The sequence below is a fragment of the Ceratosolen solmsi genome, unplaced genomic scaffold (genome assembly GCF_000503995.2).
Source record: "Ceratosolen solmsi marchali unplaced genomic scaffold, CerSol_1.0 scaffold6, whole genome shotgun sequence".
Lineage (NCBI taxonomy): Eukaryota > Metazoa > Arthropoda > Insecta > Hymenoptera > Agaonidae > Ceratosolen > Ceratosolen solmsi.
This window is the reverse complement of record NW_011948414.1, coordinates 11,663,406-11,685,552: the sequence shown is the minus strand read 5'-3', so window position 1 is coordinate 11,685,552 and position 22,147 is coordinate 11,663,406. Positions and strand designations below refer to the sequence as shown.

At 21.3% G+C, this 22,147-nt stretch overlaps 2 protein-coding genes across 2 annotated transcripts; one reads left to right on the top strand and one right to left on the bottom strand.

The window, feature by feature from the left end:
* The first annotated feature begins 477 nt into the window (after positions 1-477).
* LOC105368086 (carboxypeptidase B-like) lies at positions 478-15,178 on the top strand. Its single transcript, XM_011506992.1, has 8 exons — positions 478-567; positions 7,196-7,379; positions 7,815-8,057; positions 9,621-9,879; positions 11,253-11,392; positions 11,794-11,850; positions 11,926-12,004; positions 14,981-15,178. The coding sequence occupies exons 1-8, from the start codon at positions 488-490 to the stop codon at positions 15,172-15,174; spliced, it is 1,236 nt and encodes a 411-aa protein (XP_011505294.1). The 5' UTR covers positions 478-487; the 3' UTR covers positions 15,175-15,178.
* A 259-nt stretch (positions 15,179-15,437) lies between these two features.
* On the bottom strand, positions 15,438-22,114 carry LOC105368084 (nuclear valosin-containing protein-like smid). The gene is made up of 9 exons (XM_011506990.1): positions 21,801-22,114; positions 21,235-21,454; positions 20,440-20,722; positions 20,125-20,309; positions 18,813-19,330; positions 17,688-17,855; positions 16,881-17,207; positions 15,952-16,173; positions 15,438-15,635 (listed from the first exon to the last, which is right to left on the bottom strand). Exons 1-9 carry the CDS (start codon positions 22,101-22,103, stop codon positions 15,516-15,518), a joined length of 2,346 nt encoding a protein of 781 aa, XP_011505292.1. The 5' UTR covers positions 22,104-22,114; the 3' UTR covers positions 15,438-15,515.
* Positions 22,115-22,147: the final 33 nt, after the last annotated feature.

The window sequence follows — 22,147 nt, the reverse complement described above, 5'->3', positions numbered from 1 at the left end:
ATTTATACTTAAAATAATAAATAATATTTAAAAAAAATGTATTTTAGCAATAAAATAATTAATAAAGCTATTAATAAGTATTAAACTTAGAATTGTATTTAATATATGTATTAGATTTAATAACATTGATTTATAATTATATATAATCCTAATTATTTAATTAATTTATATACATAGAATAGTTTTGATTTTTTTTCAATAATACATGCAAATATACTAACTATTAAATAACATACAAAATACATTATAATAAGATTTTTTAAATTATCAAGACTTCAGTCAAGATATAAAAAATGGATATTTGCATGCTCTCTATTAAACAACATTTTAATTGATATTGAAAGTCAACGGAAAATAAATTAAAAGTGCCAAATAAATAAAACAATGTCTGCGGTGTTATGATTAAATGTCAGTCGTAAAATTAGAATGTAAATAAATTACTTGCACAGCACTTCGATTACTAGTAGATGGTTTAGTCGTATACAAAATGTGGCTGCTAATTCAACTACTTTTTGTTACTTTTTTATCTAGTGATACAATCGGACAAGTACTTAAAGATTATGATGGGTAAATTGTCGTTCAAATTCCCAACTATGATCTAAATCATAATTTATGAATTATTTGTTAAAACATTTTATTATTAATTTTAACATTGAAATTGTGACATATAATAACAAAATTTTAAGCGTTTAAATGAGTTAAAAATATACAATTAAAATGCCACATTAACTTCAATAATCATATATTAATAATTTCCTCAAATTTATTACATTATATATATGTTTTATATATATATTATATTATATATTATATTATATATTATATATTATATTCAATTGAATTTATTTTAATTTATTAGTATAATATAAATTTATATGACGTTTAAACACACTCAATAACAGTAATTAATAAAATAATAAAGTGCTGAGATTTTTATAAGTTGAATAATATACGTATATAGATTAAATATATACTTATTTAATTCCAAATTATTGTTCAAGAAGATAATATAAAAAGCACATTAGTAATTTGTACGCAGTTGTACATTTGTAAACATTTGTAAACAGTTAATAAAATGTATTTATTATTACTTTTACTAGTATATAAAACATTGTACGAATTGTTATATTTGTAAATTTGATTTTTAATATTTAACTGTTAAATTAAAAAGATTCAAAAAATTATCATAAATAAATAATAATATATTTTATCATTTATTTTACATATCATGAAATGATAATAAGAAATAAAATGTAAAATTAAATCATAATAATTACATAGCATGGTTCATAAAATGATTTATATAGTGTATAAATTTATAACAAAATTGTTTTTAAAATAACATTTCATATTTAAAAATGTATTTATATACACAGATAGATATAATATTTTACTAATTTACCAAACAGTTGCACAAATTAATCCCAGTTAGGATACAATTAATAATATATACAAAACTATTAAAATATGTAATAAAATGTTTTTGAAAAATATTTTCCATTAAAATTAACAAAATTTTCAAAGTTATATCATATATTATTAATAAAAAATTATTAAATATCATTTACAATTTTTACAAAGAAGTGAAATGAAAATAAAATCTATTACAAAATAAAACCATTAAAAAATTTTAAAAAATTGAACAATTTAAATTGTAATTAATTTTAAAATAAAATATATAAATTCCATATGGAATTGTATTAATAATAAGATTCAGAAATTAATTATTCTAATTTCACATGTTGTCAAAAATTTTCATAACCAATTTTTGAAACTATAACTTTATAGTATATTTATCAAGAACTCTATTAAAGTAGCTATCAATGAGATCGATAATAAACAATGACAAAAATATTTAATATCAACAATTCGGTCATTTATAATCCGAATAAAATTTTTAAAATCACATCTTTTTAATTTATAGAAAATAATATATCTGAAAATGGAAATAATCAAAAATTTAACCAAACAATAAATTAACAAATAATAGTTGATGCTATTCATAATATACAATTTGCATCAATATTCACAAAATATAAAATTTCCATAATTGTAAAGTTCTACTATTGATTAATACATACTAATAATAGTGGATTTTCCTCTATTAATTTAACAAAATAATTATTTGTCCCACTATTCAATAATTATATGAATATGCCCCGCGCCCCTCTTTAGCTATCTAATTGAAATCCACTCTGTCCAGACTCCTATATTTCAAAGTTTCCTCTGCATTCGCACGTATTCAAATACTTATCAAATTGTTTATAAATAAATTAAGTAATATCAATTAATACACATAAAGATAATATATAGTATACTATTAAAAAAAATAATAGAAGATAATTATACTTACGCAATGTATTGGAAAAGTTGATGATAAATATAAATTTTAAAGCTTGATCTTAAAATAGAAAATTATAAAAAATTAGGAAACAATTTAGTTTGTACAGCAGCACACACAACAACCATATTCATAAAGTATATATTTAAAATAAAGAATAAGAAGAATTAGACATTTATTTATTTATTTTGGTCAGTAGAATACTCTTAATCATAATCATACTTTCAAATTTTTAAACAAGTAGGTATACGTTTGAGATTAAATGAATGAGTTTATTGACAATGAAGAAATTGGATAGTATGTCAAGAGTATAATTTTAGTAAATTGAAAAAGTACATTACTAGTGCAAAAACAATTGTCAGGATAATGTAGAAATACTCGCTAATCAAATAATTGTAATTTTATTCATTAAAATATCATTTCAAATGTCTTAAAATGATTATTCGAGAATAAATTATCAGTGTGAAAAAACGTTAAATCTTAAAATATATGAAGCCTGCTTTCCCATTATATTTTATATTTGATGGATTTATATCTTAAATTTTTGAAATTCGTTATTATCTAACAAAATACTTTGTACTTTAGTAAGAAGTACTATTTAGAATGTGAAGATATAGACTGCTATGAAAAATCAAAAATAGTTCTAAATCACAGAAAAAATCCAAATCCAAAAGAAATGGACCATTACTGCTTTTAATATTGTTCTAAAGCAAACCAATTACTATTAACAAATAACAGCAAATATTTTGACAACCACAAGACATTTTATTAAAACTAAGGCAGTAATAAATTATAGTAAAAATACATTAGTAGCTTGAACCAATAAAATAATTAAAGCTACAATTAATTATCTGAACCGAAATCAAGCACACTACAGTAATTCTTATAAAAATAATCATTTATAATATATTTGAGTATTTCCATATTTAGAGAAATTTGAAGAAAAATAAGAAAAACATTGCTTCTTTTTAAGCCTGTATATGAATTAACTGTGGTCCATTTAGTTACAAAAATTTTCCATGGACATAACAATATATAAAATGTTACCTAAATCAGATTATTTTATAAGCTCATTTAAAATGTAATTTGAGCATAAAAAATAATTGGTTGATTGACAACAGCTGATATTTTATATACCAAGATGTACTGAATAACCATATGTAAGTTAAATATTTAATTTATTCATAAAAAGAACTTAAAAATTCAACAGCATTTTTCTTAAAACGGCATTACTAATGTCAAAAAAAAATTCAAAAAATCATTAATTAATTATTCGGAAAATTTATATAATAATTAATTTTTAATGTAAAAAAATCTGAATTTGATCAAGTTTTTTATGTTGATATACACTTTTTTTATTTTATGTGGCAAAACGGAGTGTTTTAAAAATTTTATTATTTGAATTATGACAATTACTATTTGGATCTGTATTAATTTTTTTAATAATCTATTACGTATGAAATCATTTTATATAGAAGGTAAAATTTGCTTTCATCTGTTTAGATTATCCGTCTTCAAATGATAAATTGCACGACCAAATGCCTTTTTTAGAGATTGGCTACATTATTATCGATACTTAAAATGTTAATAGTAATTATTATAATCTATACTAAATATTCAAATGTAATATAATATAGTAGATATTAATTTTTAAGAATATAAGAATATATATAAAATATATATAAAATATAAGAATAAATATAAAAAAAAAAATATATAAGAAAATAAGAACAAAATTAATAAAAAGTAGATATATTACATTCAAATGTAATATAATATAATAGATATAATATAAATAATAAAATTATATTTTAAAAGAAAATATAATTTTGTAACTCGTAAAACTAATTTTAAAAATTTGATTTTCCTAACTTCCTCGAATTCCTAAAAATAATTTCGAATGTTATATTACTTTACACATTTTTTATTTAATATATTACATAATATATTATATTTAATATTTAATATATCACCTATAATCATCAATATAAAATCAAAAATCTAAGTAAGGCATTTCCATAATAATTAATAAATATTATTTTATAAAATATCCCAATGAACCATCAGGCATTTTGTTTAAAATGTAAGAAATGTTAGTCAAATAAAAATTGATATTATTACCATGGTATCTGCATATTTAAAATATTGCTGTCAATTAATTATATTGTTATGCAGGATTTACATATAAATCGATTTATAAAAAAAAAAACTATAATACTATCTATTTTTTCACTTAGAAGTACATTTAAAATATCAAAATGTCTGTAGAAAACATGTTAAAGATATTTAGCACACTTTATTGGCAGATTAAAAGTTAGCATAGAAAAGTTTAGATGGTGGTAAAAAATAACGATATATTGCAAGTATTTTTGTACAAAAAGTAACTAGATAATATCTTAGACAGAAGTTATATAAAAATTTTGTCCCTGTAACGTATGTGATCCCTTAAATTGTAAAAACTTTCGTTTTAGAATCTAAAAAAGATATGTAAAGAACAATTGGATGTACCGAAATACAGCGTTTCTCCAGCGTTCTTCCTACCAATAATAGTTGTAGGCAAACAATATAAAAAAATAAAAGAACTATATAAAAACAATAAAAGATTAAAATTTTAAAAATTAGTTTAAACTACTTTGTTAACATTTTTTCATTTATCTAGAATTTTTATTAGATTATTAATTAATAATACACGTGATTAGAATCAACTTTTGTTGAGTACAATTATTATAAATTGTAAATTTGTGTTATAAATTATAAATAATATCAATAATATATACATACAGAATTTTTATATACAATCTTGAATTTCTTCAATTTAGGTGAATTAAAAATTGAATTTGATCGAGGCATCGTATTTATTATAATTGGTTTTATTGATAAAAGTTAAATTCTGTATTGAAAAAATAATATTATTGCTTTCACAATTTGAATCTATCGGAAAAGAATTAAATGAAATATTTAATTGTATAACAATTTTTTTTATTTATCTGTATAAATCGGTTCAACGTATTTTAATTGACAAAACATCTTACTTTTAGGTTTCAACAAAGCTTGTTATTAATTCTGTTATCGTTTGTATTTCTGTTACAGTTATCTTTATAGTAGAAAATTAATTTTACATTAACAGAATTGATAATTTAGTACTTCTTTTTGTCTTAAGTTTTTTATAATAATGTAATAATATACCAACCAAATAATATACGAAATGAAATAACTCTTTTATTTTTAAATACATTTGTTTTTATAAAATTCTAATAATTTAATTTTTAAATTTTATATAATTATTTTAATTATACTGTTATGCTAAAATACTTTTTCACTTTTATTCGATCTAAGCTTCACCTTTTGGCATCATGGAAAAATTAATAAAAGTCAGATATCGCACAAAGAATAATTTATTTTGTCACAATGACAATTACTTAATGTAACTACACAATCAATCAATCGATTTATGTATATGCAAAAAAAAAAAAAAACTAATATAATGGCGTACTTTTAGAGTGCAAAAATTTATAATATACATTATACTACATATAATTACCACGCTGTACTGCATAAATCCTGATTTTGGCACCATATAGCTAAATGGAGTCATCGAAATACAGGAGAAGAGATTTTTTGTAGAACTTTGCTCAACAATATATTTGCTGCTATCACTTACTTCTAAATTATTTTAAATAAATATTTGAAATTATTATAAAAACCATCCGTTATTATTATAAAAAAATATTTATAATTGTTTTTTTTTCTTCAGAATATTATATGTATATTAAGATATTTAATAAACATAAAAGAATTTGAAAATGGATTAATACCTTAATTTTTTTAAGAGTAAAATTGAAAATACCTTAATTTTTTATTCATAAATTTTTATTAGTATTCTCATTAAAAGAATCATTAGATCTTAAATACATTATGAACATAGTTTATTTTTTCATTTCAATTATATTATAAATTAAATTTTATTATTCTTTATTACTTAAATTTTTCATTAAATGTATTATTTATTACCTTTTCATTATTCCTTTTCAATTCATAAATATTTAACAATTAAAATATTATTGAAATATTAAAATAATCAAAAATTTAAGCAAGTATTAAGTTATAATAAATTATTATTTGTTTAAATGTTAGTTGTATACTTAGCATTACTTAAAAACTAGTAAGTTTTATTTAAAAATAATATAGGCTTATTATATCTAATAATATAAGCTCGTTTGAGTTTCTTTGAATAAAACTATTTTATAAAATATCATACATAGTTTTGAAGGTAATCAAAAAAATATAATATATTAAGTAAATACACTTTGTTTACTTTTTCTTTAAAAATTAAATGACGATTTTGTTAGATGGATACATAAGTTTGGAGATATGCAAACTAAGGGTGCAGAATGTTTGTTAATTGACCGATTTCAATAGTTTTCCATTTGACATACATATCACAAATAAATTTAAATAATACTATTAGTTAATATATGTTAATAATTAATTAACGAATGGTAATTGTGTTTGAAAGCTTGCATTCTATGAATAAGTAGAATTATGTAATCATAAATCAGGTAAGTTAAATGTAATTGTACTTCTATCTTCCATATGGAATATTTTTTTATAATACAAATGGTGTTTTTTTATTCATCTATAGTACATTTATCTATAGAGTCTATCTCCTCTCCTCCCCCAAATACATATATAAAATATGTATACGTAAGTGCATACATAAGACAATGCATTTACCAACATTAATGCAATACTTAATTGTATACAATATATTTAAGTATATATTGTCAATATTCTTTTATAGACAACAGTTATAATAAATTATAGGAGTATAAAAACTTTTTTACTTTTTTTTAGGTATAAATTGTATAAAGCAGATCTAAAGTCAAGCGATAAACGCGAAATTTTAAAAAAATTTGAAGGAGCCGAAGATTTTGCTGCTTTAATATCATCTGACCACAATGACTCGCATTTTTTGGTATCTCCTCGACTCCAGAAAGAATTTGGCAAGATATTGCTGAAAAATAAAATCAATTCTACAGTAAAATTTTTTAATCAAATCATTATTCAACTAGTTACTAATAAAACACATAAAATACAGAATTATATAATAATATTAAATTACCAACAAAAAAAAAGTTATATATGCATTATAAAATGTGATAATATACTACAATATTTTTATGAAAGTAATAATTGTTATTCATACACATTTCATAAGTTTAAATTTTAAAAGAATTAAACTATTATAATTTTTTTTTAATCGTAAGAAAAAAATCAATTTTTTTTTGTTTGTAATTCTATGCAATTAATAATTTTAAAAAGCATTACTTTCTGTATTAAATACGATCTTATTATACTGAACATTTACAAAGAATGAAATCACATACATTAATCAAATTCATGATATAGACTACAAAATATCTAGTATAAAAGAATTCTTTCATATAGAAAGAAATGTGTTTTTTATTTCAAGATTATCAATGAAAATGTTGGCGAATCAGTATTGCAAGAATATGAACAAAGAATGAAAGCTGTTACAAGATCATTTGAGCTTACTAAATACGATTTCGGTCATTTCCCCCGATATTATGAAATAATCGAATATATGAAGATTCTGGTACAGAACCGAAGATATAGTCAAATTATAGAAATTGGCACTAGTTCAAAAAACAAAGTAATTTATGCTATGAAAATAGAAAAATCTTCGAAAAATCCGGTAAGCTAATCCTATATATCTTATAAATTGTATTAAGATAATCTTATATATTAAACAAATTTAAATAATTATTATAGTAATTTTAATTACATTAGTTAAAGTAATTATGTTTTACTTATTATTTTAAGTAATATTAAAAACTAATCAAATATATAAATATTTTATAATTCAATTATTTATTTAAAAAATTTAATTTTAAAGTAATTATAAAATGATCTGAATTAAAATGTCTTAAATAATGTTAATAATTTTTTTTAATTAAGGAAATCAAAGAAAAATTTATTGATGTAGTTAGTTAAATTACATTACACACAGTAGTACACATAGAAAAATGAAAGTATTGAACAAAGACATAGGTATTATTATAAAATTAGTATTATTAAAAAAAAAACATAATAATAATGTTATAAAAATAAAAAGACGAAGGATAAATAGAGCCAAGAATCAGGAAAAAATATGTGGAAAATTATGAAAAAGAAAAATGTCAAAAGAAATTGAATAGGAAGGTTAACAGGGTACCATATAGAGATAAAAGATGTAAAGTTTGCTATAGCTATATATCAAAATAGTATCTCAGTAATAATAACACAGATGAATTGAAATAAAAAAGAAATTTTAACGATTTTAAGGTAAAGCGTATAGAGCGCAGATTAGATAGAAGAATATTATAATACAATAAGACTAATAACATAGTAAAGAAAAAAATTATTCAAAAAAAATTAAAAAAAATTTTCCAAAAGGATAATAAAATAAGTGAATCGAATGAAATGCGAAATATGAAACAAATATAAAAATTAGAATTGGAACAGAAGAAAGAAAGAACAAAAAAAGAAATTTTAAACATCTAAAAAAGAAATAAAACAAAAATAAAGAATAATATGGAAATTAACTATCTGAAATTAATTACAAAAAGAAGGAAAATGCAAATATGAATTTTTGTCGAATTTTTTCAAGCAAAACTATTTTATCCAATTTCTTTTACGAGCTCAAAGCACTTAATAGAAGAATAAAAAAATTATTAAATTTGTCTAAACATGTAGAAGAAATTGAAATAAACTAAAAATACATAACGAACTCAAAGATTGATGTTAAATCAATATAAAAAAATTAAAAGAAGTAGGAAAATAAAAAATGTAAATAAAATTAAACGATTAAAGAATAAAATTAAATGAAATATAAAAGAGTTAAAAACAAGAAAAAAGTATGATGAAAAATAAAGTGAATTGAAAAAAATCAAATACAAACTTTATTAAGTCGATCCAATTTTTACTTACTAAGAGAAGATATCATATTTAAGATATAGAAGTATTAATATAAATAATGTTATAAATTACTTGAAATTATTATTATATAATTAATTTTATTATTTGTATAAAAGAGTTTATTATATTTGTATTTGAAATTAAAATTCATTTTATTTATTTAAAGATTAAGAATGGATAAATATAAACATTTATACGATTTACCTTCATTTAATATGCTTTCTTAATTTTTATAATAATCAGGTTAGAATTTAAGCATTAATTAATGAATTATAAAAAATAAAATTTCTTATGAAAATAGGTATTTATACTTGATGCTGGATTTCATGCACGAGAATGGGCTGCTCACGTTGCTGCTTTATATATTATAAAAAAATTAGTACATTATGAAGAAAAATACGCTGATATGATGACCTTTATCATTATTCCCTGTGTTAATCCTGATGGTTACGAATATTCACATACGACTGATCGATTCTGGCGAAAAACAAGATCTGATAATAAACGCTCATCATGCAAAGGCGTAGATCTCAATAGAAATTTTGATACACATTGGAAAGGTAATGGATACATTTTAAAAACTAAAATTTATAGATGATTGACTAGGGTAAATAAAATAATGATATAATATATATTTAAATTATTATACATAAGGCAGCTGACAATTATAAAATAAAATTTCCAAAATTTTTATACTATCTTAATACAGTGTATTTAAATTTAATATTTAATATTTATTGTATAAATATTTATGAATACAAGTATAACATTATTAATAAAACTCTAGTGGGAGATAAATTTATAAAATCAAAATAAAATTTCAACTTTTTTATAGTATTGGGTATAAGGCGTATTTATACAGAGACGGTACAGTTTTAAATGTTAAAATATCACAAATGAATGGTTTACAATAAAATAAAATAGATAAACATACTATTTACGACAAAAAAATATATAAAAATTTATTTTTTTGCATAAACTTTTAAGTTTAAATTCAATTACAATACTTTATATTTAAAATTCTTTTATATTATCAACGAAAACATATTCAACTAAACCAACTTAGAAATCAAAACAAGGTAATGGTATAGAGTATCTTTGCTTTTAAGGAATTAAATAGATATAATTCACTTTAATAAACTGATTACCAATATTTTTAATCAACTAAATTTAAACTATTTATTCTATGAAATAAATAGCTACAATGTAATAGATAAAGCTATAAATAATAATGTTTGGAAATTGTAGAAGGTTTTATAATATAATCGAAATACTATTATCAAATAGAAGTAAATTAAGAAGAAGTAATACAAAAGATTTAAAAATGACAACAAAAGTAATCATAAATTTAATAGATATGATAAAGTCAAATATTACTATAAATACAATATTTAAATATACAATATAAATAAACTAAATGAATAATTTATGTTTCTCTCTCTCTCTCTCCGTCACACACGCGCGCGCGCGCACACACAATTTATAGAAAATAATTAATAATTACTTTTTAATCCATAAACACCTCTAAATACTTCTAAACTGAAAAGTACACGTAAATATTGAAAGAATCGTAAATATTTTAAGTCTATCAATTATTATTTATATTTAATGCTACAATATTAAATATTTCATAGTTAAATTCTGTACAATTTTATAACTTATTTTATTTATTTCATTTAGATGATTTTTATTTTATCACTGTTTATTTGTAATTTATTTTATTTATAAAAATAATACTAAACATATGTTTAAAATATATAATAAATATAAAATAAATCACAATCCAAATGTTTTAAAAATTTTTAATTTTCTCTAAAGTTTGTCAATATAACTAAGAGTATATTGATTTTTGTAAAAAAAAATGTATTACTTCGGATGTTAATTTTTTCCAACTAGAATATTAATTACAATAAATAAAAATGTTTCTTTTAAGAAATTTCAAATGAGAACAGAGAATGTGCTGAGACTTACCCAGGACCCAAGCCATTCAGCGAGCCAGAAAGTATTGCACTTCGTGACACAATTTTAATGTATCAACCGTATGCGTATATAACACTTCACAGCTTTGGTTCGGTAAGTTCTTACAAATTGATATATAATTAAATATTCAACTTAATAATAAATTAGGCCAACTATTGATATACATAAAAAATCATAATAATTAATTTCAAGTCTTATTCTATCATTATTTATGAAAGTAATTTCATAATTTTACAAATGTATTTTGTAATGATGTAATTTTTTATAGATATAAAAACTTGTAATTATAAATTTAAAACACTTTCATGGTATAATTGTTTTCAATTATTAGTGGAGCAATTCTTATAATGTTATAAAATAATACTTTCATTTACATTCGCGCACGCACTTCGAACACATAGATACTACGTTTAGTATAAGTATATTATTTATTATTAAATGTAAAATATAACAGAATTTTGCAATACATACTAATACAAACTTTATTTCATAAGCTTATAATGTATCCTTGGGGCTTTACAAAAGATCTTCCTAAGAACTGGCAAGTCTTAGTATGTAGCTTATTTTTATATACAATCAAATACACTTTATTAACATTTTTTTACTAAAATAAATAATGTTTTAAGCATCAAATAGCTCTAAAAGCTGCTCAAAGTGCTAACAACGGAACCAATTATACCGTGGGTAGTTCTGCAAGAGTTTTATGTAAGTTAATAATATTTTTATTTCTAAAAATTAATATAATTAAATATTAAAGTATATAAACTTCAGAATAAATATTTTATTACGTTATTTTTATAATTATTAAATATATACACAGATGAGATACGCTACATATTATTATATAATTTTAATCGGAAAAATCGTCAACTGTATAGTGTAGTATTTAAAATTAAGTAAGCAACTATCAATGTATTGGTTTGTTTGACGTGTTTTCTCATTTCTTACTTTTTTCATTATGTGTTATTTTTAGAACAAAGTTATGTTATTTGTATGTAAGACATTAAAAAACAAAAACTTACCCAGTACAATATGTCATTATTCCTTAAAGAATATGTAATCGTGATAGAGTTCATTTACTAAGTTCTTCAACCTTCCAAAAATATTGCTATCGTTATCTTACTTTAGAGGTAGGCACAGAGTTATAACAGATTATATTTAGATGATGACTAATACACTACCTGCCGTTAATATAATATCGCATGCAATAGGCACTATACAATACAACCTATCATACTATTAGATATCACATACAATAATACCACATTTATTATTCTATTAAACAACTCAAATAATCATATAATTTTATCTATTAGGAGAATAATAATGATAAATTAATTGAATGAGTCTTCGTTATAAGACTTGTTTTAATATATAGGGCAGTGATAAAAAAATATAATAATAAAAAGACCCAATTCTTATTTACAATTATATTTCGGCTGCAAGAGGCCATCTGTATTCTTTAATAAATGACTAATTTAGTAGAACTAAATAATTATTAATATATTGTAAATGAAAATGTCAACTGATTTTGACGGCAAAAGAAATAATATGCACCTACAATACAACACAATATGAATTCACGTGTAATTAATAAACTTATCGAAACACCCATTTTTAAGTGCAAGATACTGAAACATAACTTTCACCATCTTCATAAAGATATGAATATTACGCAGTAGATTCGCAAATAATTTTATTTACTTATGTTTTCATTAACATTAATACCGTTACAGTAATACTATTACGTCAAATATATATTTTCTGGTATCTAAAACTAAAAACATTAATAGAAAAACTAATAATGATCAATAAATATACTAACATAACTTATCATAAGCAGTTATGATATCTTATCATAACATAACTTATCACTTCATCGTACTGTATGATTATACTTAAATAATTTGTACATTATAAAAGATAACCAAAAATTTATAAAAAAAAAATCATTTTTTAAATTACAAACTGGTTAATATGAACATGAGATTCAAATAATAAATTAGACGCTGTATAACTATAATAGATAACAATTCGATCACCAATTACAGAATTACTGAAAATCTGAAAATATCAATATGGTAAATAAAATATGATTATCAAGAGAACTAACTAGTCTGCGAGTTAACTGAATTAATAGTCTGAAAATAAATCACAGAATAAATTAACAAATCAAGTTAGCTAAGAACTATAATTAATTGCAATAAACAAGAATAATATTCTAAATCAATCATATTGTGTCGTAACATTTTCCTCTTTATACCATTCTACTTGTTTATTTATATTATTCTGTACTTGTATCTTTACTGACACTTTTATATCAATATGGAAAATTAAATTTTCAAACATACGAAAACCAATTAGATTAAAAAACAAAATTAATAATTAATATAAGAATATAATACATAATATAAGAAACACGATATATTACAGTCTTACTCTTTTAGAATTGTAACATTTTTTAAAATCAAAATTATTACGGCTGTTTTATTATAAATACAACGATATGTAGTTCATATGTTATTAAAATACGGCATTTTTAATATAATCAATGAAAATGCTTTACTCTCAACTATGAATACGCATGACAGAAGGTAAGATAACACCAATCAAAAAATAACTACTGATAATAATACATACTTGTGATCCGCATCTTTTTACGCATTGAAAAAAAAACTATACGAATTTTACGCACGATTTAAAAAATGAATAAAAACTTGATCGTTATATACACATTGATAAACTGTATTATAATTCTCTTCATAACATACATTTTATAGAAGTATTAAGCTTTTTTTAAAATTATTAATTAACGACTATACATTACGATTCTTTTATCCCAAATGAACTTGATTTAAAAAAGATGTTAAACAATAAAAACACGAAAAAATATATATAAAAACATAAAAATATACTGTCTCATAAATTAATAAAAACAATACGATTTGTAGTATGTAACAATACAATGTCTAGTTTTTTTGTTTAATTTTTCTTCGAACATAGTTCGTTAATTATATTTCTACTGTTCCAAAAAGATAGAATTATTGCATATTTTCAATAGTTTTAATTGATTTTCATACGTATGTATTTGATTACAGTTGCATAAAAATATAATTTCAGGTTTTTACATTCAATTTTTCTCCAAAACTACTTTTTGAAATAAAATATTTACTTGGCATTATCCGTAATCAAATTATTGTTCTTTATGTTCATTTTATTTTTATCTTGTAATTTTAAATATCTAATTATAATTAAAGATATATGAAATTTATTTTCAACTATAATATAAAATGATTATTTAATTTAAATATAAGATAAAATATTTCAAACCATTTTTATTCTATAATTTAATTTGTCATCTTATAGGTATCATATCAAATTAATTATTTAAAAATGTATCATTTAGATTATTATTTAAAATTACTTATTTTAAACACATATTACATATTATATTACTAAATTAAAGACACAAATATATTTCCATGCCGTTTAAAATATAAAACTGGAAAGACATTTTTTTTATTCAAATTACCTACATTTACTATAAGAAGCGTCAAAATAAACTTATTTTAAGTTAAAATTATCATTAATTTATATATTAATATTATATTCATTATTTTTTTAATTAATTTGAAAATCTATGATATTTTGTATTAATACATTTTATTCTTGTAATACTAGATATAGCTTTTGGAGGAAGTGATGATTGGGCAATGGAAAAAGCAGGTGTGCCAATAGTATACACTGTAGAACTACCAGAATTTAATGGAAAATTATTCGTTATGCCACAGGAAGAGATCAGACCGATGGTTCGCGAAACTTATAAAATACTTAAACATATGATATTTAATATTTACGATGAATATATGCAATAATAAATATCAATTACAAATCAATTTGCTTTTTAAAGTTTTTATTTTATTTCAATCTATTTTCATATGAAAAATGTTGACATCATATCAATAATCATCAAAACAAAACAAAGATAACATAATTAGATACAATTTATGTCTACATGTATTTTTAATATGCAAATTATTTCATTAAAAAAATACTTTTATTTAGTAGAGCTAATTACTGATCCATCAATGATTAAATAGAAAATAAAAGAAGGTTGTATTTTTTTGTTATATATATATATATATATATATATATATATATATATATATATATATATACATACATCTTTATAAACTTCAATGAAATAGTGTAAAATTCAGGTCTCCATTGCCTCCATTGTGATATCTATTGACGGTTCTAAGGTCATTGGTACATCTATATTATGACACTTCTTTATAGAATAAAGTTTTTGTAGCTTTTCATAATGTTTGATGTCCTAGAAATAAACCAGATAACTTATTTTGATTAATTTATAATAAACGAAGTCTTTATTAATGAACTGTGCTCACTAGCACTTCTTCATTTTTCTAAACATAATAATTAATAATTAAATAAGAGTTTCAGCTTTAATATTGAATATAAAATTTGATAATATATTCAATTAAATAAAAATGTCGATAAATTCAATTAATTCAAAAAAATATCATGAAATAAAAATAAAAAATATAATTTTTAAGTGGAAAAGAATCCTGAAGTAATTACAAAAAAAAATTATTTTAACATTTATAAGTTATGTAAACAAAATATTTTACCTTTTCTTGCACGGAAGGTCGGATTTTATCGAATGCTGCATTCAAATGTCGTGTGCAAATTTCTGCAGAATCGGAAATACCACTCATAATCTCTCGCAAAGCCTCGACACCAGCTTCTCTTATTAAAGCGGCGAGATCGGCTCCAGTGTAGCCATCACATCTGTCACTACCACCTATAGCCTGAAGATTCACATCTTCCGCTAACTTTGGCTTGGTACCGTTCTAAGTATTTTAAAAAAATGTAATAATAACGTTAATTTATTATTTTACGCTTTTTCTACTTTGATATTAGTATATTTATGTTTACGTTTCGAAATAGAAGCATAAAATTATTTTTAATATTTGCAATTTAATTATTGAATACTGAATAATCAACTTAAATAAAAATATAAATATATATAAACAATATTAAAATATATATTTCTATATTGCACATTTTTCAAATGAATTCAAGTATACTTTTAAAATCTTTTTAATAATATTTAAAAACTTAAAATTATACATAATAAGAATTTATATAATTTATTTTAACTTATTAAAATTTATAATTGAATTATATTATTAACATTTATTAACATTTGCAAAATAATCTTAAAATTGCTTTTTTAAAAATTAAAGCATTCAAAACATTTTTAATTATTTACTACTTCTTCGTAAAAATATAATATTAATGGAAATATCTAAAAGACATAAATAAAATACTTTTTCATACAATATAAATTAAATCTGCATTACGTATACTAATCCTAAATTATTACGTTTAATTCAGTAATATACAGCTAAATTATCTTTTTTATATATATATATATATATATATATATATATATATATATATATATATATATATATATATTAAATATTCTTATATACTCGGTATATATATATTTATTTTCTAGTATTTATACTTTTATATTTATTTATAAATTTACCTTTGTAAGTGCTTGTAAGATATCCACTCTATCAGATGTATTTGGCAAGCCTACGTACAAAATTTTATCTAGTCTACCCGGCCTCAATACTGCTGGGTCAATAATATCAGGACGATTACTTGCTGCCATTAGAAAAACTTCTTTCCTACTCTCAACTCCATCCATCTCGGTAAGCATTTGATTAACAACGCGTGACGTTGCCGTGCTATCGCCTTCAGAACGTTTTGGACAAAGTGAATCTAGCTCATCGAAAAAGATGACACAAGGAGCTGAATTTCGAGCCCGCATAAAGCACATTCGCACAGCTTTTTCACTTTCACCAACATACTATAAACAATGTTTACAATATATTTTTAATTGTATTAAATTCTTAACTATTAATATATTGAAAATGAACTTTTCTATTTATTTAATTAATCATTAATTAAGAAAAGTATTTATACAAGTACAAGGAACTAATTTTGAAAGAAAAACATAATTGCATTATAAATTTAAATAAAATTACATGATTCTGTGTACAAAGTTTTCTTTAAAAATATTTAAATATACATAATAAGCATATTATTTTATTATTTATTATATTAGATTTATCATATTAGAATAAATGGAAATGCATAAATTTAATTTCCAAATTTATTTATTTAAATTTATAAACTACTATTAATTTGATTTGATATATTGAAAAATATATGTATATATATAAATATCAATGTAATTATTAATGTATATTAATTTAGTGTTTTTAAATTCATTTAACATATTTTAAAAAATGATTGTTTAAACGATTAAGAAATTTAATAAATTTACCATGTTTAGTAATTCTGGCCCTTTCACAGAGATAAAATTAATACCAGCTTCATTAGCAATTGCTTTAGCCAATAAAGTTTTTCCACAACCCGGTGGTCCACATAATAATACACCAGTTGGAGTAGTTAATCCAAGTTTAACAAAATGCTCAGAATGTCTAATAGGTGCCTGAAAATTATTTTAATATATAGAAGTATATAAATTGTAAAATATAATAATTAAATTTCTTACTCATTACGTTTTTTGAAAATATAATTCTTTTTAAGTATGTAATCATTTATATTTTGCAAATTTTATGTTTATTATTTTCATTTTTATATTTTTCAAGTGACCATTTGTAAATATATTCATTAGCTGATAAAATTGTTTTGTTAATTTTAATTAACATATAATTAAAATGTTTTTCATTCTACAGCAAAAATTATCCTTTCATTTTAGTATTTTATTTGTTTTGTAAATAAATACGTTTTACTTATTATTCTTTAGTAATTTTTACTATATTAATATAGTACATTCTTTATTTATTTATGAACATACTTCGTTTTTTTTTTTAGGAAAAGTTCTTAAAGAGAATTTTCTTTTTAAAATTCTGTTTTTAAAAAATAAAAAAAGGATTTATTAAAAAATATTAAAATTAAATGAAAAATATTTATACATAAATATTGCAATTTCCTTTGCAAGTATTTTTATTCAATACTATATGTACTTTAGGCAAATGAAATCAATTTTTTATTTGCCATAATATGTTTCAAAATCATCTACTAAATTATTGGAAAAGATTGTATTTAAATTTTAAAAACTTCAAAATTTTGAGAAATTTTATGATATATAGAAAAAAATTTCGTCAGAATAACATAATATTTTTTACCAATTTTATTTATATATGTTCTTAAATATACCCGAAATTTCCAAATATTTTAATGTTTTAAATAAAATTTCAAAATACCTTTATAGAATTCTACACTATTTAAATGATTCATAAAGGAAAAAAGATAAACTATACAACATTTATAAGTAGTATAATACATAAGTGAAAAAAATAGATCTAAACAGAAATAAAATTGCGTAATAAAATACAATCTTCGTTTAAGTCAATTTTTTAAAAATCTTTTTTGTTCAAAGTACCAAAATAGACATTTGCAATTCTTGTCGAATATCTTGCAGTGACCCGATATCATCCCACGTTACGTCTGGTACAGTAGCAAAACCCTCTCTTTTAGCTGATGGTTGAACATTTTTAAGGGCTATCTCGAAATCCCTCTCTTCAATACATAGTTTTGCCAACTGCTCAGAAGTTAAAGGTGGTTCATTGTGCAGCCAAGTTAACATATTTGATAGTTTTTTACTACTTTGTATTTTTTGCACATCAATAACAGTAGGTTCTAATTCCTGACTATTCGTTGAAAGAATGATTTGATCAGACGAAGGAACATCATTGATTGAACACAATGGCTTATCAGTTGTATTAGCTTCAATTACTATATCAAGTTGCTCTTCTTTTAATGATGCTAATGGAACTTGTGTTTGTGTTGAAGAAGGTGGCACAGATAAATCTGATAGCTCGAGTCTTTCAGACTGATTTTCAGATATTTTTTGTTCATTGTGCTTATTTTGTTGATCATCCTTACTTACATTTGATGCATCTGTACATGCAAATTTATTAATTATATATGTTATACATTATTGAAAAAGTGAATTTAGAAAATATCGACAAAGTTTCAAACATGAAACATATATTTTCACTTTCTATCTTTTAACCATTAAGAAATACAATATGAAATGAATACAATATGAAAATAACTAATCAGTTTAATAAATTTTATATAATTTACCTTTCATAATTATACAATAGAACAAAATGTTTAAATTTATAAAAAACTAAAACATGAATATATGAGTCATTTTTAATTTATGTTTGTTTTATTTTATAATTCCAAAATAAAATTGAAGTTATTTTGCAATACAATTTAAAAAAACATAGAGTGTATTAAAATTCGATATCATTAAATTAAAAGAATCATATCCCATATAATTAATTATGCAAAATAACTGAATTATAATTAATATATAAATCAAATTATTAAAGTTTCAAATTATATATTAAAAAATAAAATTTACAAAACATTATATATTATATTTATAAAAGTAGTATAATTTTATTTAAGTAAAATGCATAATAAAAAATATTTTTATGAAAAACTAAATCACATTTTATTACAATTCATTTTGTACCATTATGTATATATAAAAAAATATATATGCTTATTAATAATTTGGAAATAAATGAAAGATTGAAATAATAATGTCTATATACATAGTTTTTTAATATATTACTATTTTCGATTATGAATTTAAATGAATATTTAAAACAAAGTTTACAGAAAGCTTTGTTGTACAAAATATTTACAAAATAAAAAATTAATTAGAATTCTCTTACCTTCTGTTTTACTTTCTACTGTTGATTTGTTAGGTTTGATAGATGATTTTTCAATAATTAGATCTGTAATTTCTGTCACAGGAACTGGTAATTTTTCTTTGACATCTTCAGTACTAGTTTCGTTTAAAAGTGATTCTTTTTCAATACTATCAAGAGTAACATTCTTTTTTAAACTTTCAAATGTTCTAAAATTAAAGAAAAAAAAATCTTATCTAATGTATATATTAATTTCCTTAATATATCGATATTAATGAAAAAAAGATTTAAGAATTTGAAAATATATTTAAAAGAAAAAAACAATTTACGGTGCATTACCTATTCACAGCTGCAATTGCAGCTTCTCTAATAAGAGCAACCAAATCAGCCCCAACAAAACCAGGAGTGAGTGAAGCAATGTTTAACAAATTAATTTCAGGAGATAAAATGACATTTATTGTATGAATTTTTAGTATGGCTGCTCTTGCTTCTTTATCCGGAATTCCCAAGGAAATTTCCCGATCAAAACGACCAGCTCTACGTAAAGCAGGATCCAAAGAATCAGGCCTATTTGTTGCACCTAATACTAAAATCTTATTTCCGTTGCTCTTCATTCCTAATTCTAAATATAAATATAAAAAAATTAAAATATAAATTTTAAATTTAATTATTTATTGTCACGTTTATAATAATAAAAATAAAATAATATAATAATAAACATAAGATGTTACGATAAAGTTTAATCTAAAGAATATTGATTTTTATTTGATTTTCGATTCAATTATATAATTAATATTTGAAAAGAAAATTAATTAATCAAGTGGATATAAACAATGTTTAAATGTAAATTAACAAAAAACAAACTTTAATAAAATATCATTAATATTTTGATTTGTAATGAATTTCAATATTTAAAAAATTCTGTATATTAATTTATATAAAATAAATTCTACAAATACACTGATTTTGATTTTTAATGATTTACTTTCAACATAATAACATTAATTACTAAGATTTGAAAAAAGATTTTTCCATTAAGTTAATTATATTTCATTTAATGTAATATTATTTTATTTCAAGATTTATAAAATCCATACTAAATCATGTATTAGAAATAATATATTAGAGCATCACCATCTAAACATAAAAGCAATTGTGACACTATTCTTCTTTCCATTTCTTTTTGAGCAGTTGCTCTTTGTGGAGCCACAGCATCAATTTCATCAAGAAATAGAATACAAGGTGCTATAGTAATAGCTTGTTCAAATAACTCTCTTATTCTCTGCTCACTTTCTCCAGAAATACCTGCAATAAGCTCAGGAGCTGCTACTTTCAATAGTGGCATTTTTAATTCCTTACAAAACAAAAGAAAACAATGAAATTAATTTTATGATAAATGAATTATAATGAAAGTCCTTGATTTTATAAAAAAAAATATGTATATATATAATACTTTAGTAATCCTATTATTATATTTATACTTTTTTAATAATATAAATAGATTGAACTTTCTAAATTTAATTTTTAAAGTATGTTATTTTATATTCCATTTTCAAATTAATTTAAATTAGAATTGTTTTCAAAATTCTTTATCTGAAAATATATAGAAATTTCATTATAATTTTAAAGAAACAGAGTGATGCGTTGTAAATATTAAGAAATTAAGAAAAATAGATATATTTGATAATAATAATGTGTACTCCTGCAATTGCATGAGCGAGTAGTGTTTTTCCACATCCAGGTGGACCATGGAGAAGAAATCCTCTAGGTGGTGATATTCCAAGCTTCGTATATATCTCTGGATGCTTCATATGAAGTAACAAATTAGCAACAGTCTCCAAAACTATAGTATTGCCTCCAATATCAGAAAATTTCACTGTTGGATTAATAACCGGTAAATCTCTTGATTTTTTTTTTATTACATCGAAAAAATTATCATTTTCCACTTCGCGAGGTCTTTTCCTTGATTTTTCTGTACGACTGTTTTTCGAAGGTAAATCCATTGTTATGCCTTGAGTCTGAAATAATAGTGTCTCATTAAAAATTA

Bases quoted from the DNA above. Each gene is read 5' to 3' on its own strand.
- LOC105368086 (XM_011506992.1), top strand. From the start codon at position 488: ATGTGGCTGCTAATTCAACTACTTTTTGTTACTTTTTTATCTAGTGAT. The intron at 11,393-11,793 runs GTAAGTTCTTAC...TTATTTCATAAG, and splicing joins CACTTCACAGCTTTGGTTCG to CTTATAATGTATCCTTGGGG. The intron at 12,005-14,980 runs GTAAGTTAATAA...TTGTAATACTAG, and splicing joins TAGTTCTGCAAGAGTTTTAT to ATATAGCTTTTGGAGGAAGT.
- LOC105368084 (XM_011506990.1), bottom strand. From the start codon at position 22,103: ATGGATTTACCTTCGAAAAACAGTCGTACAGAAAAATCAAGGAAAAGA. The intron at 21,455-21,800 runs GTACACATTATT...TTGTTTTGTAAG, and splicing joins TCGCTCATGCAATTGCAGGA to GAATTAAAAATGCCACTATT. The intron at 17,856-18,812 runs GTACTTTGAACA...AATAATTTTCAG, and splicing joins AATTGCAAATGTCTATTTTG to GCACCTATTAGACATTCTGA.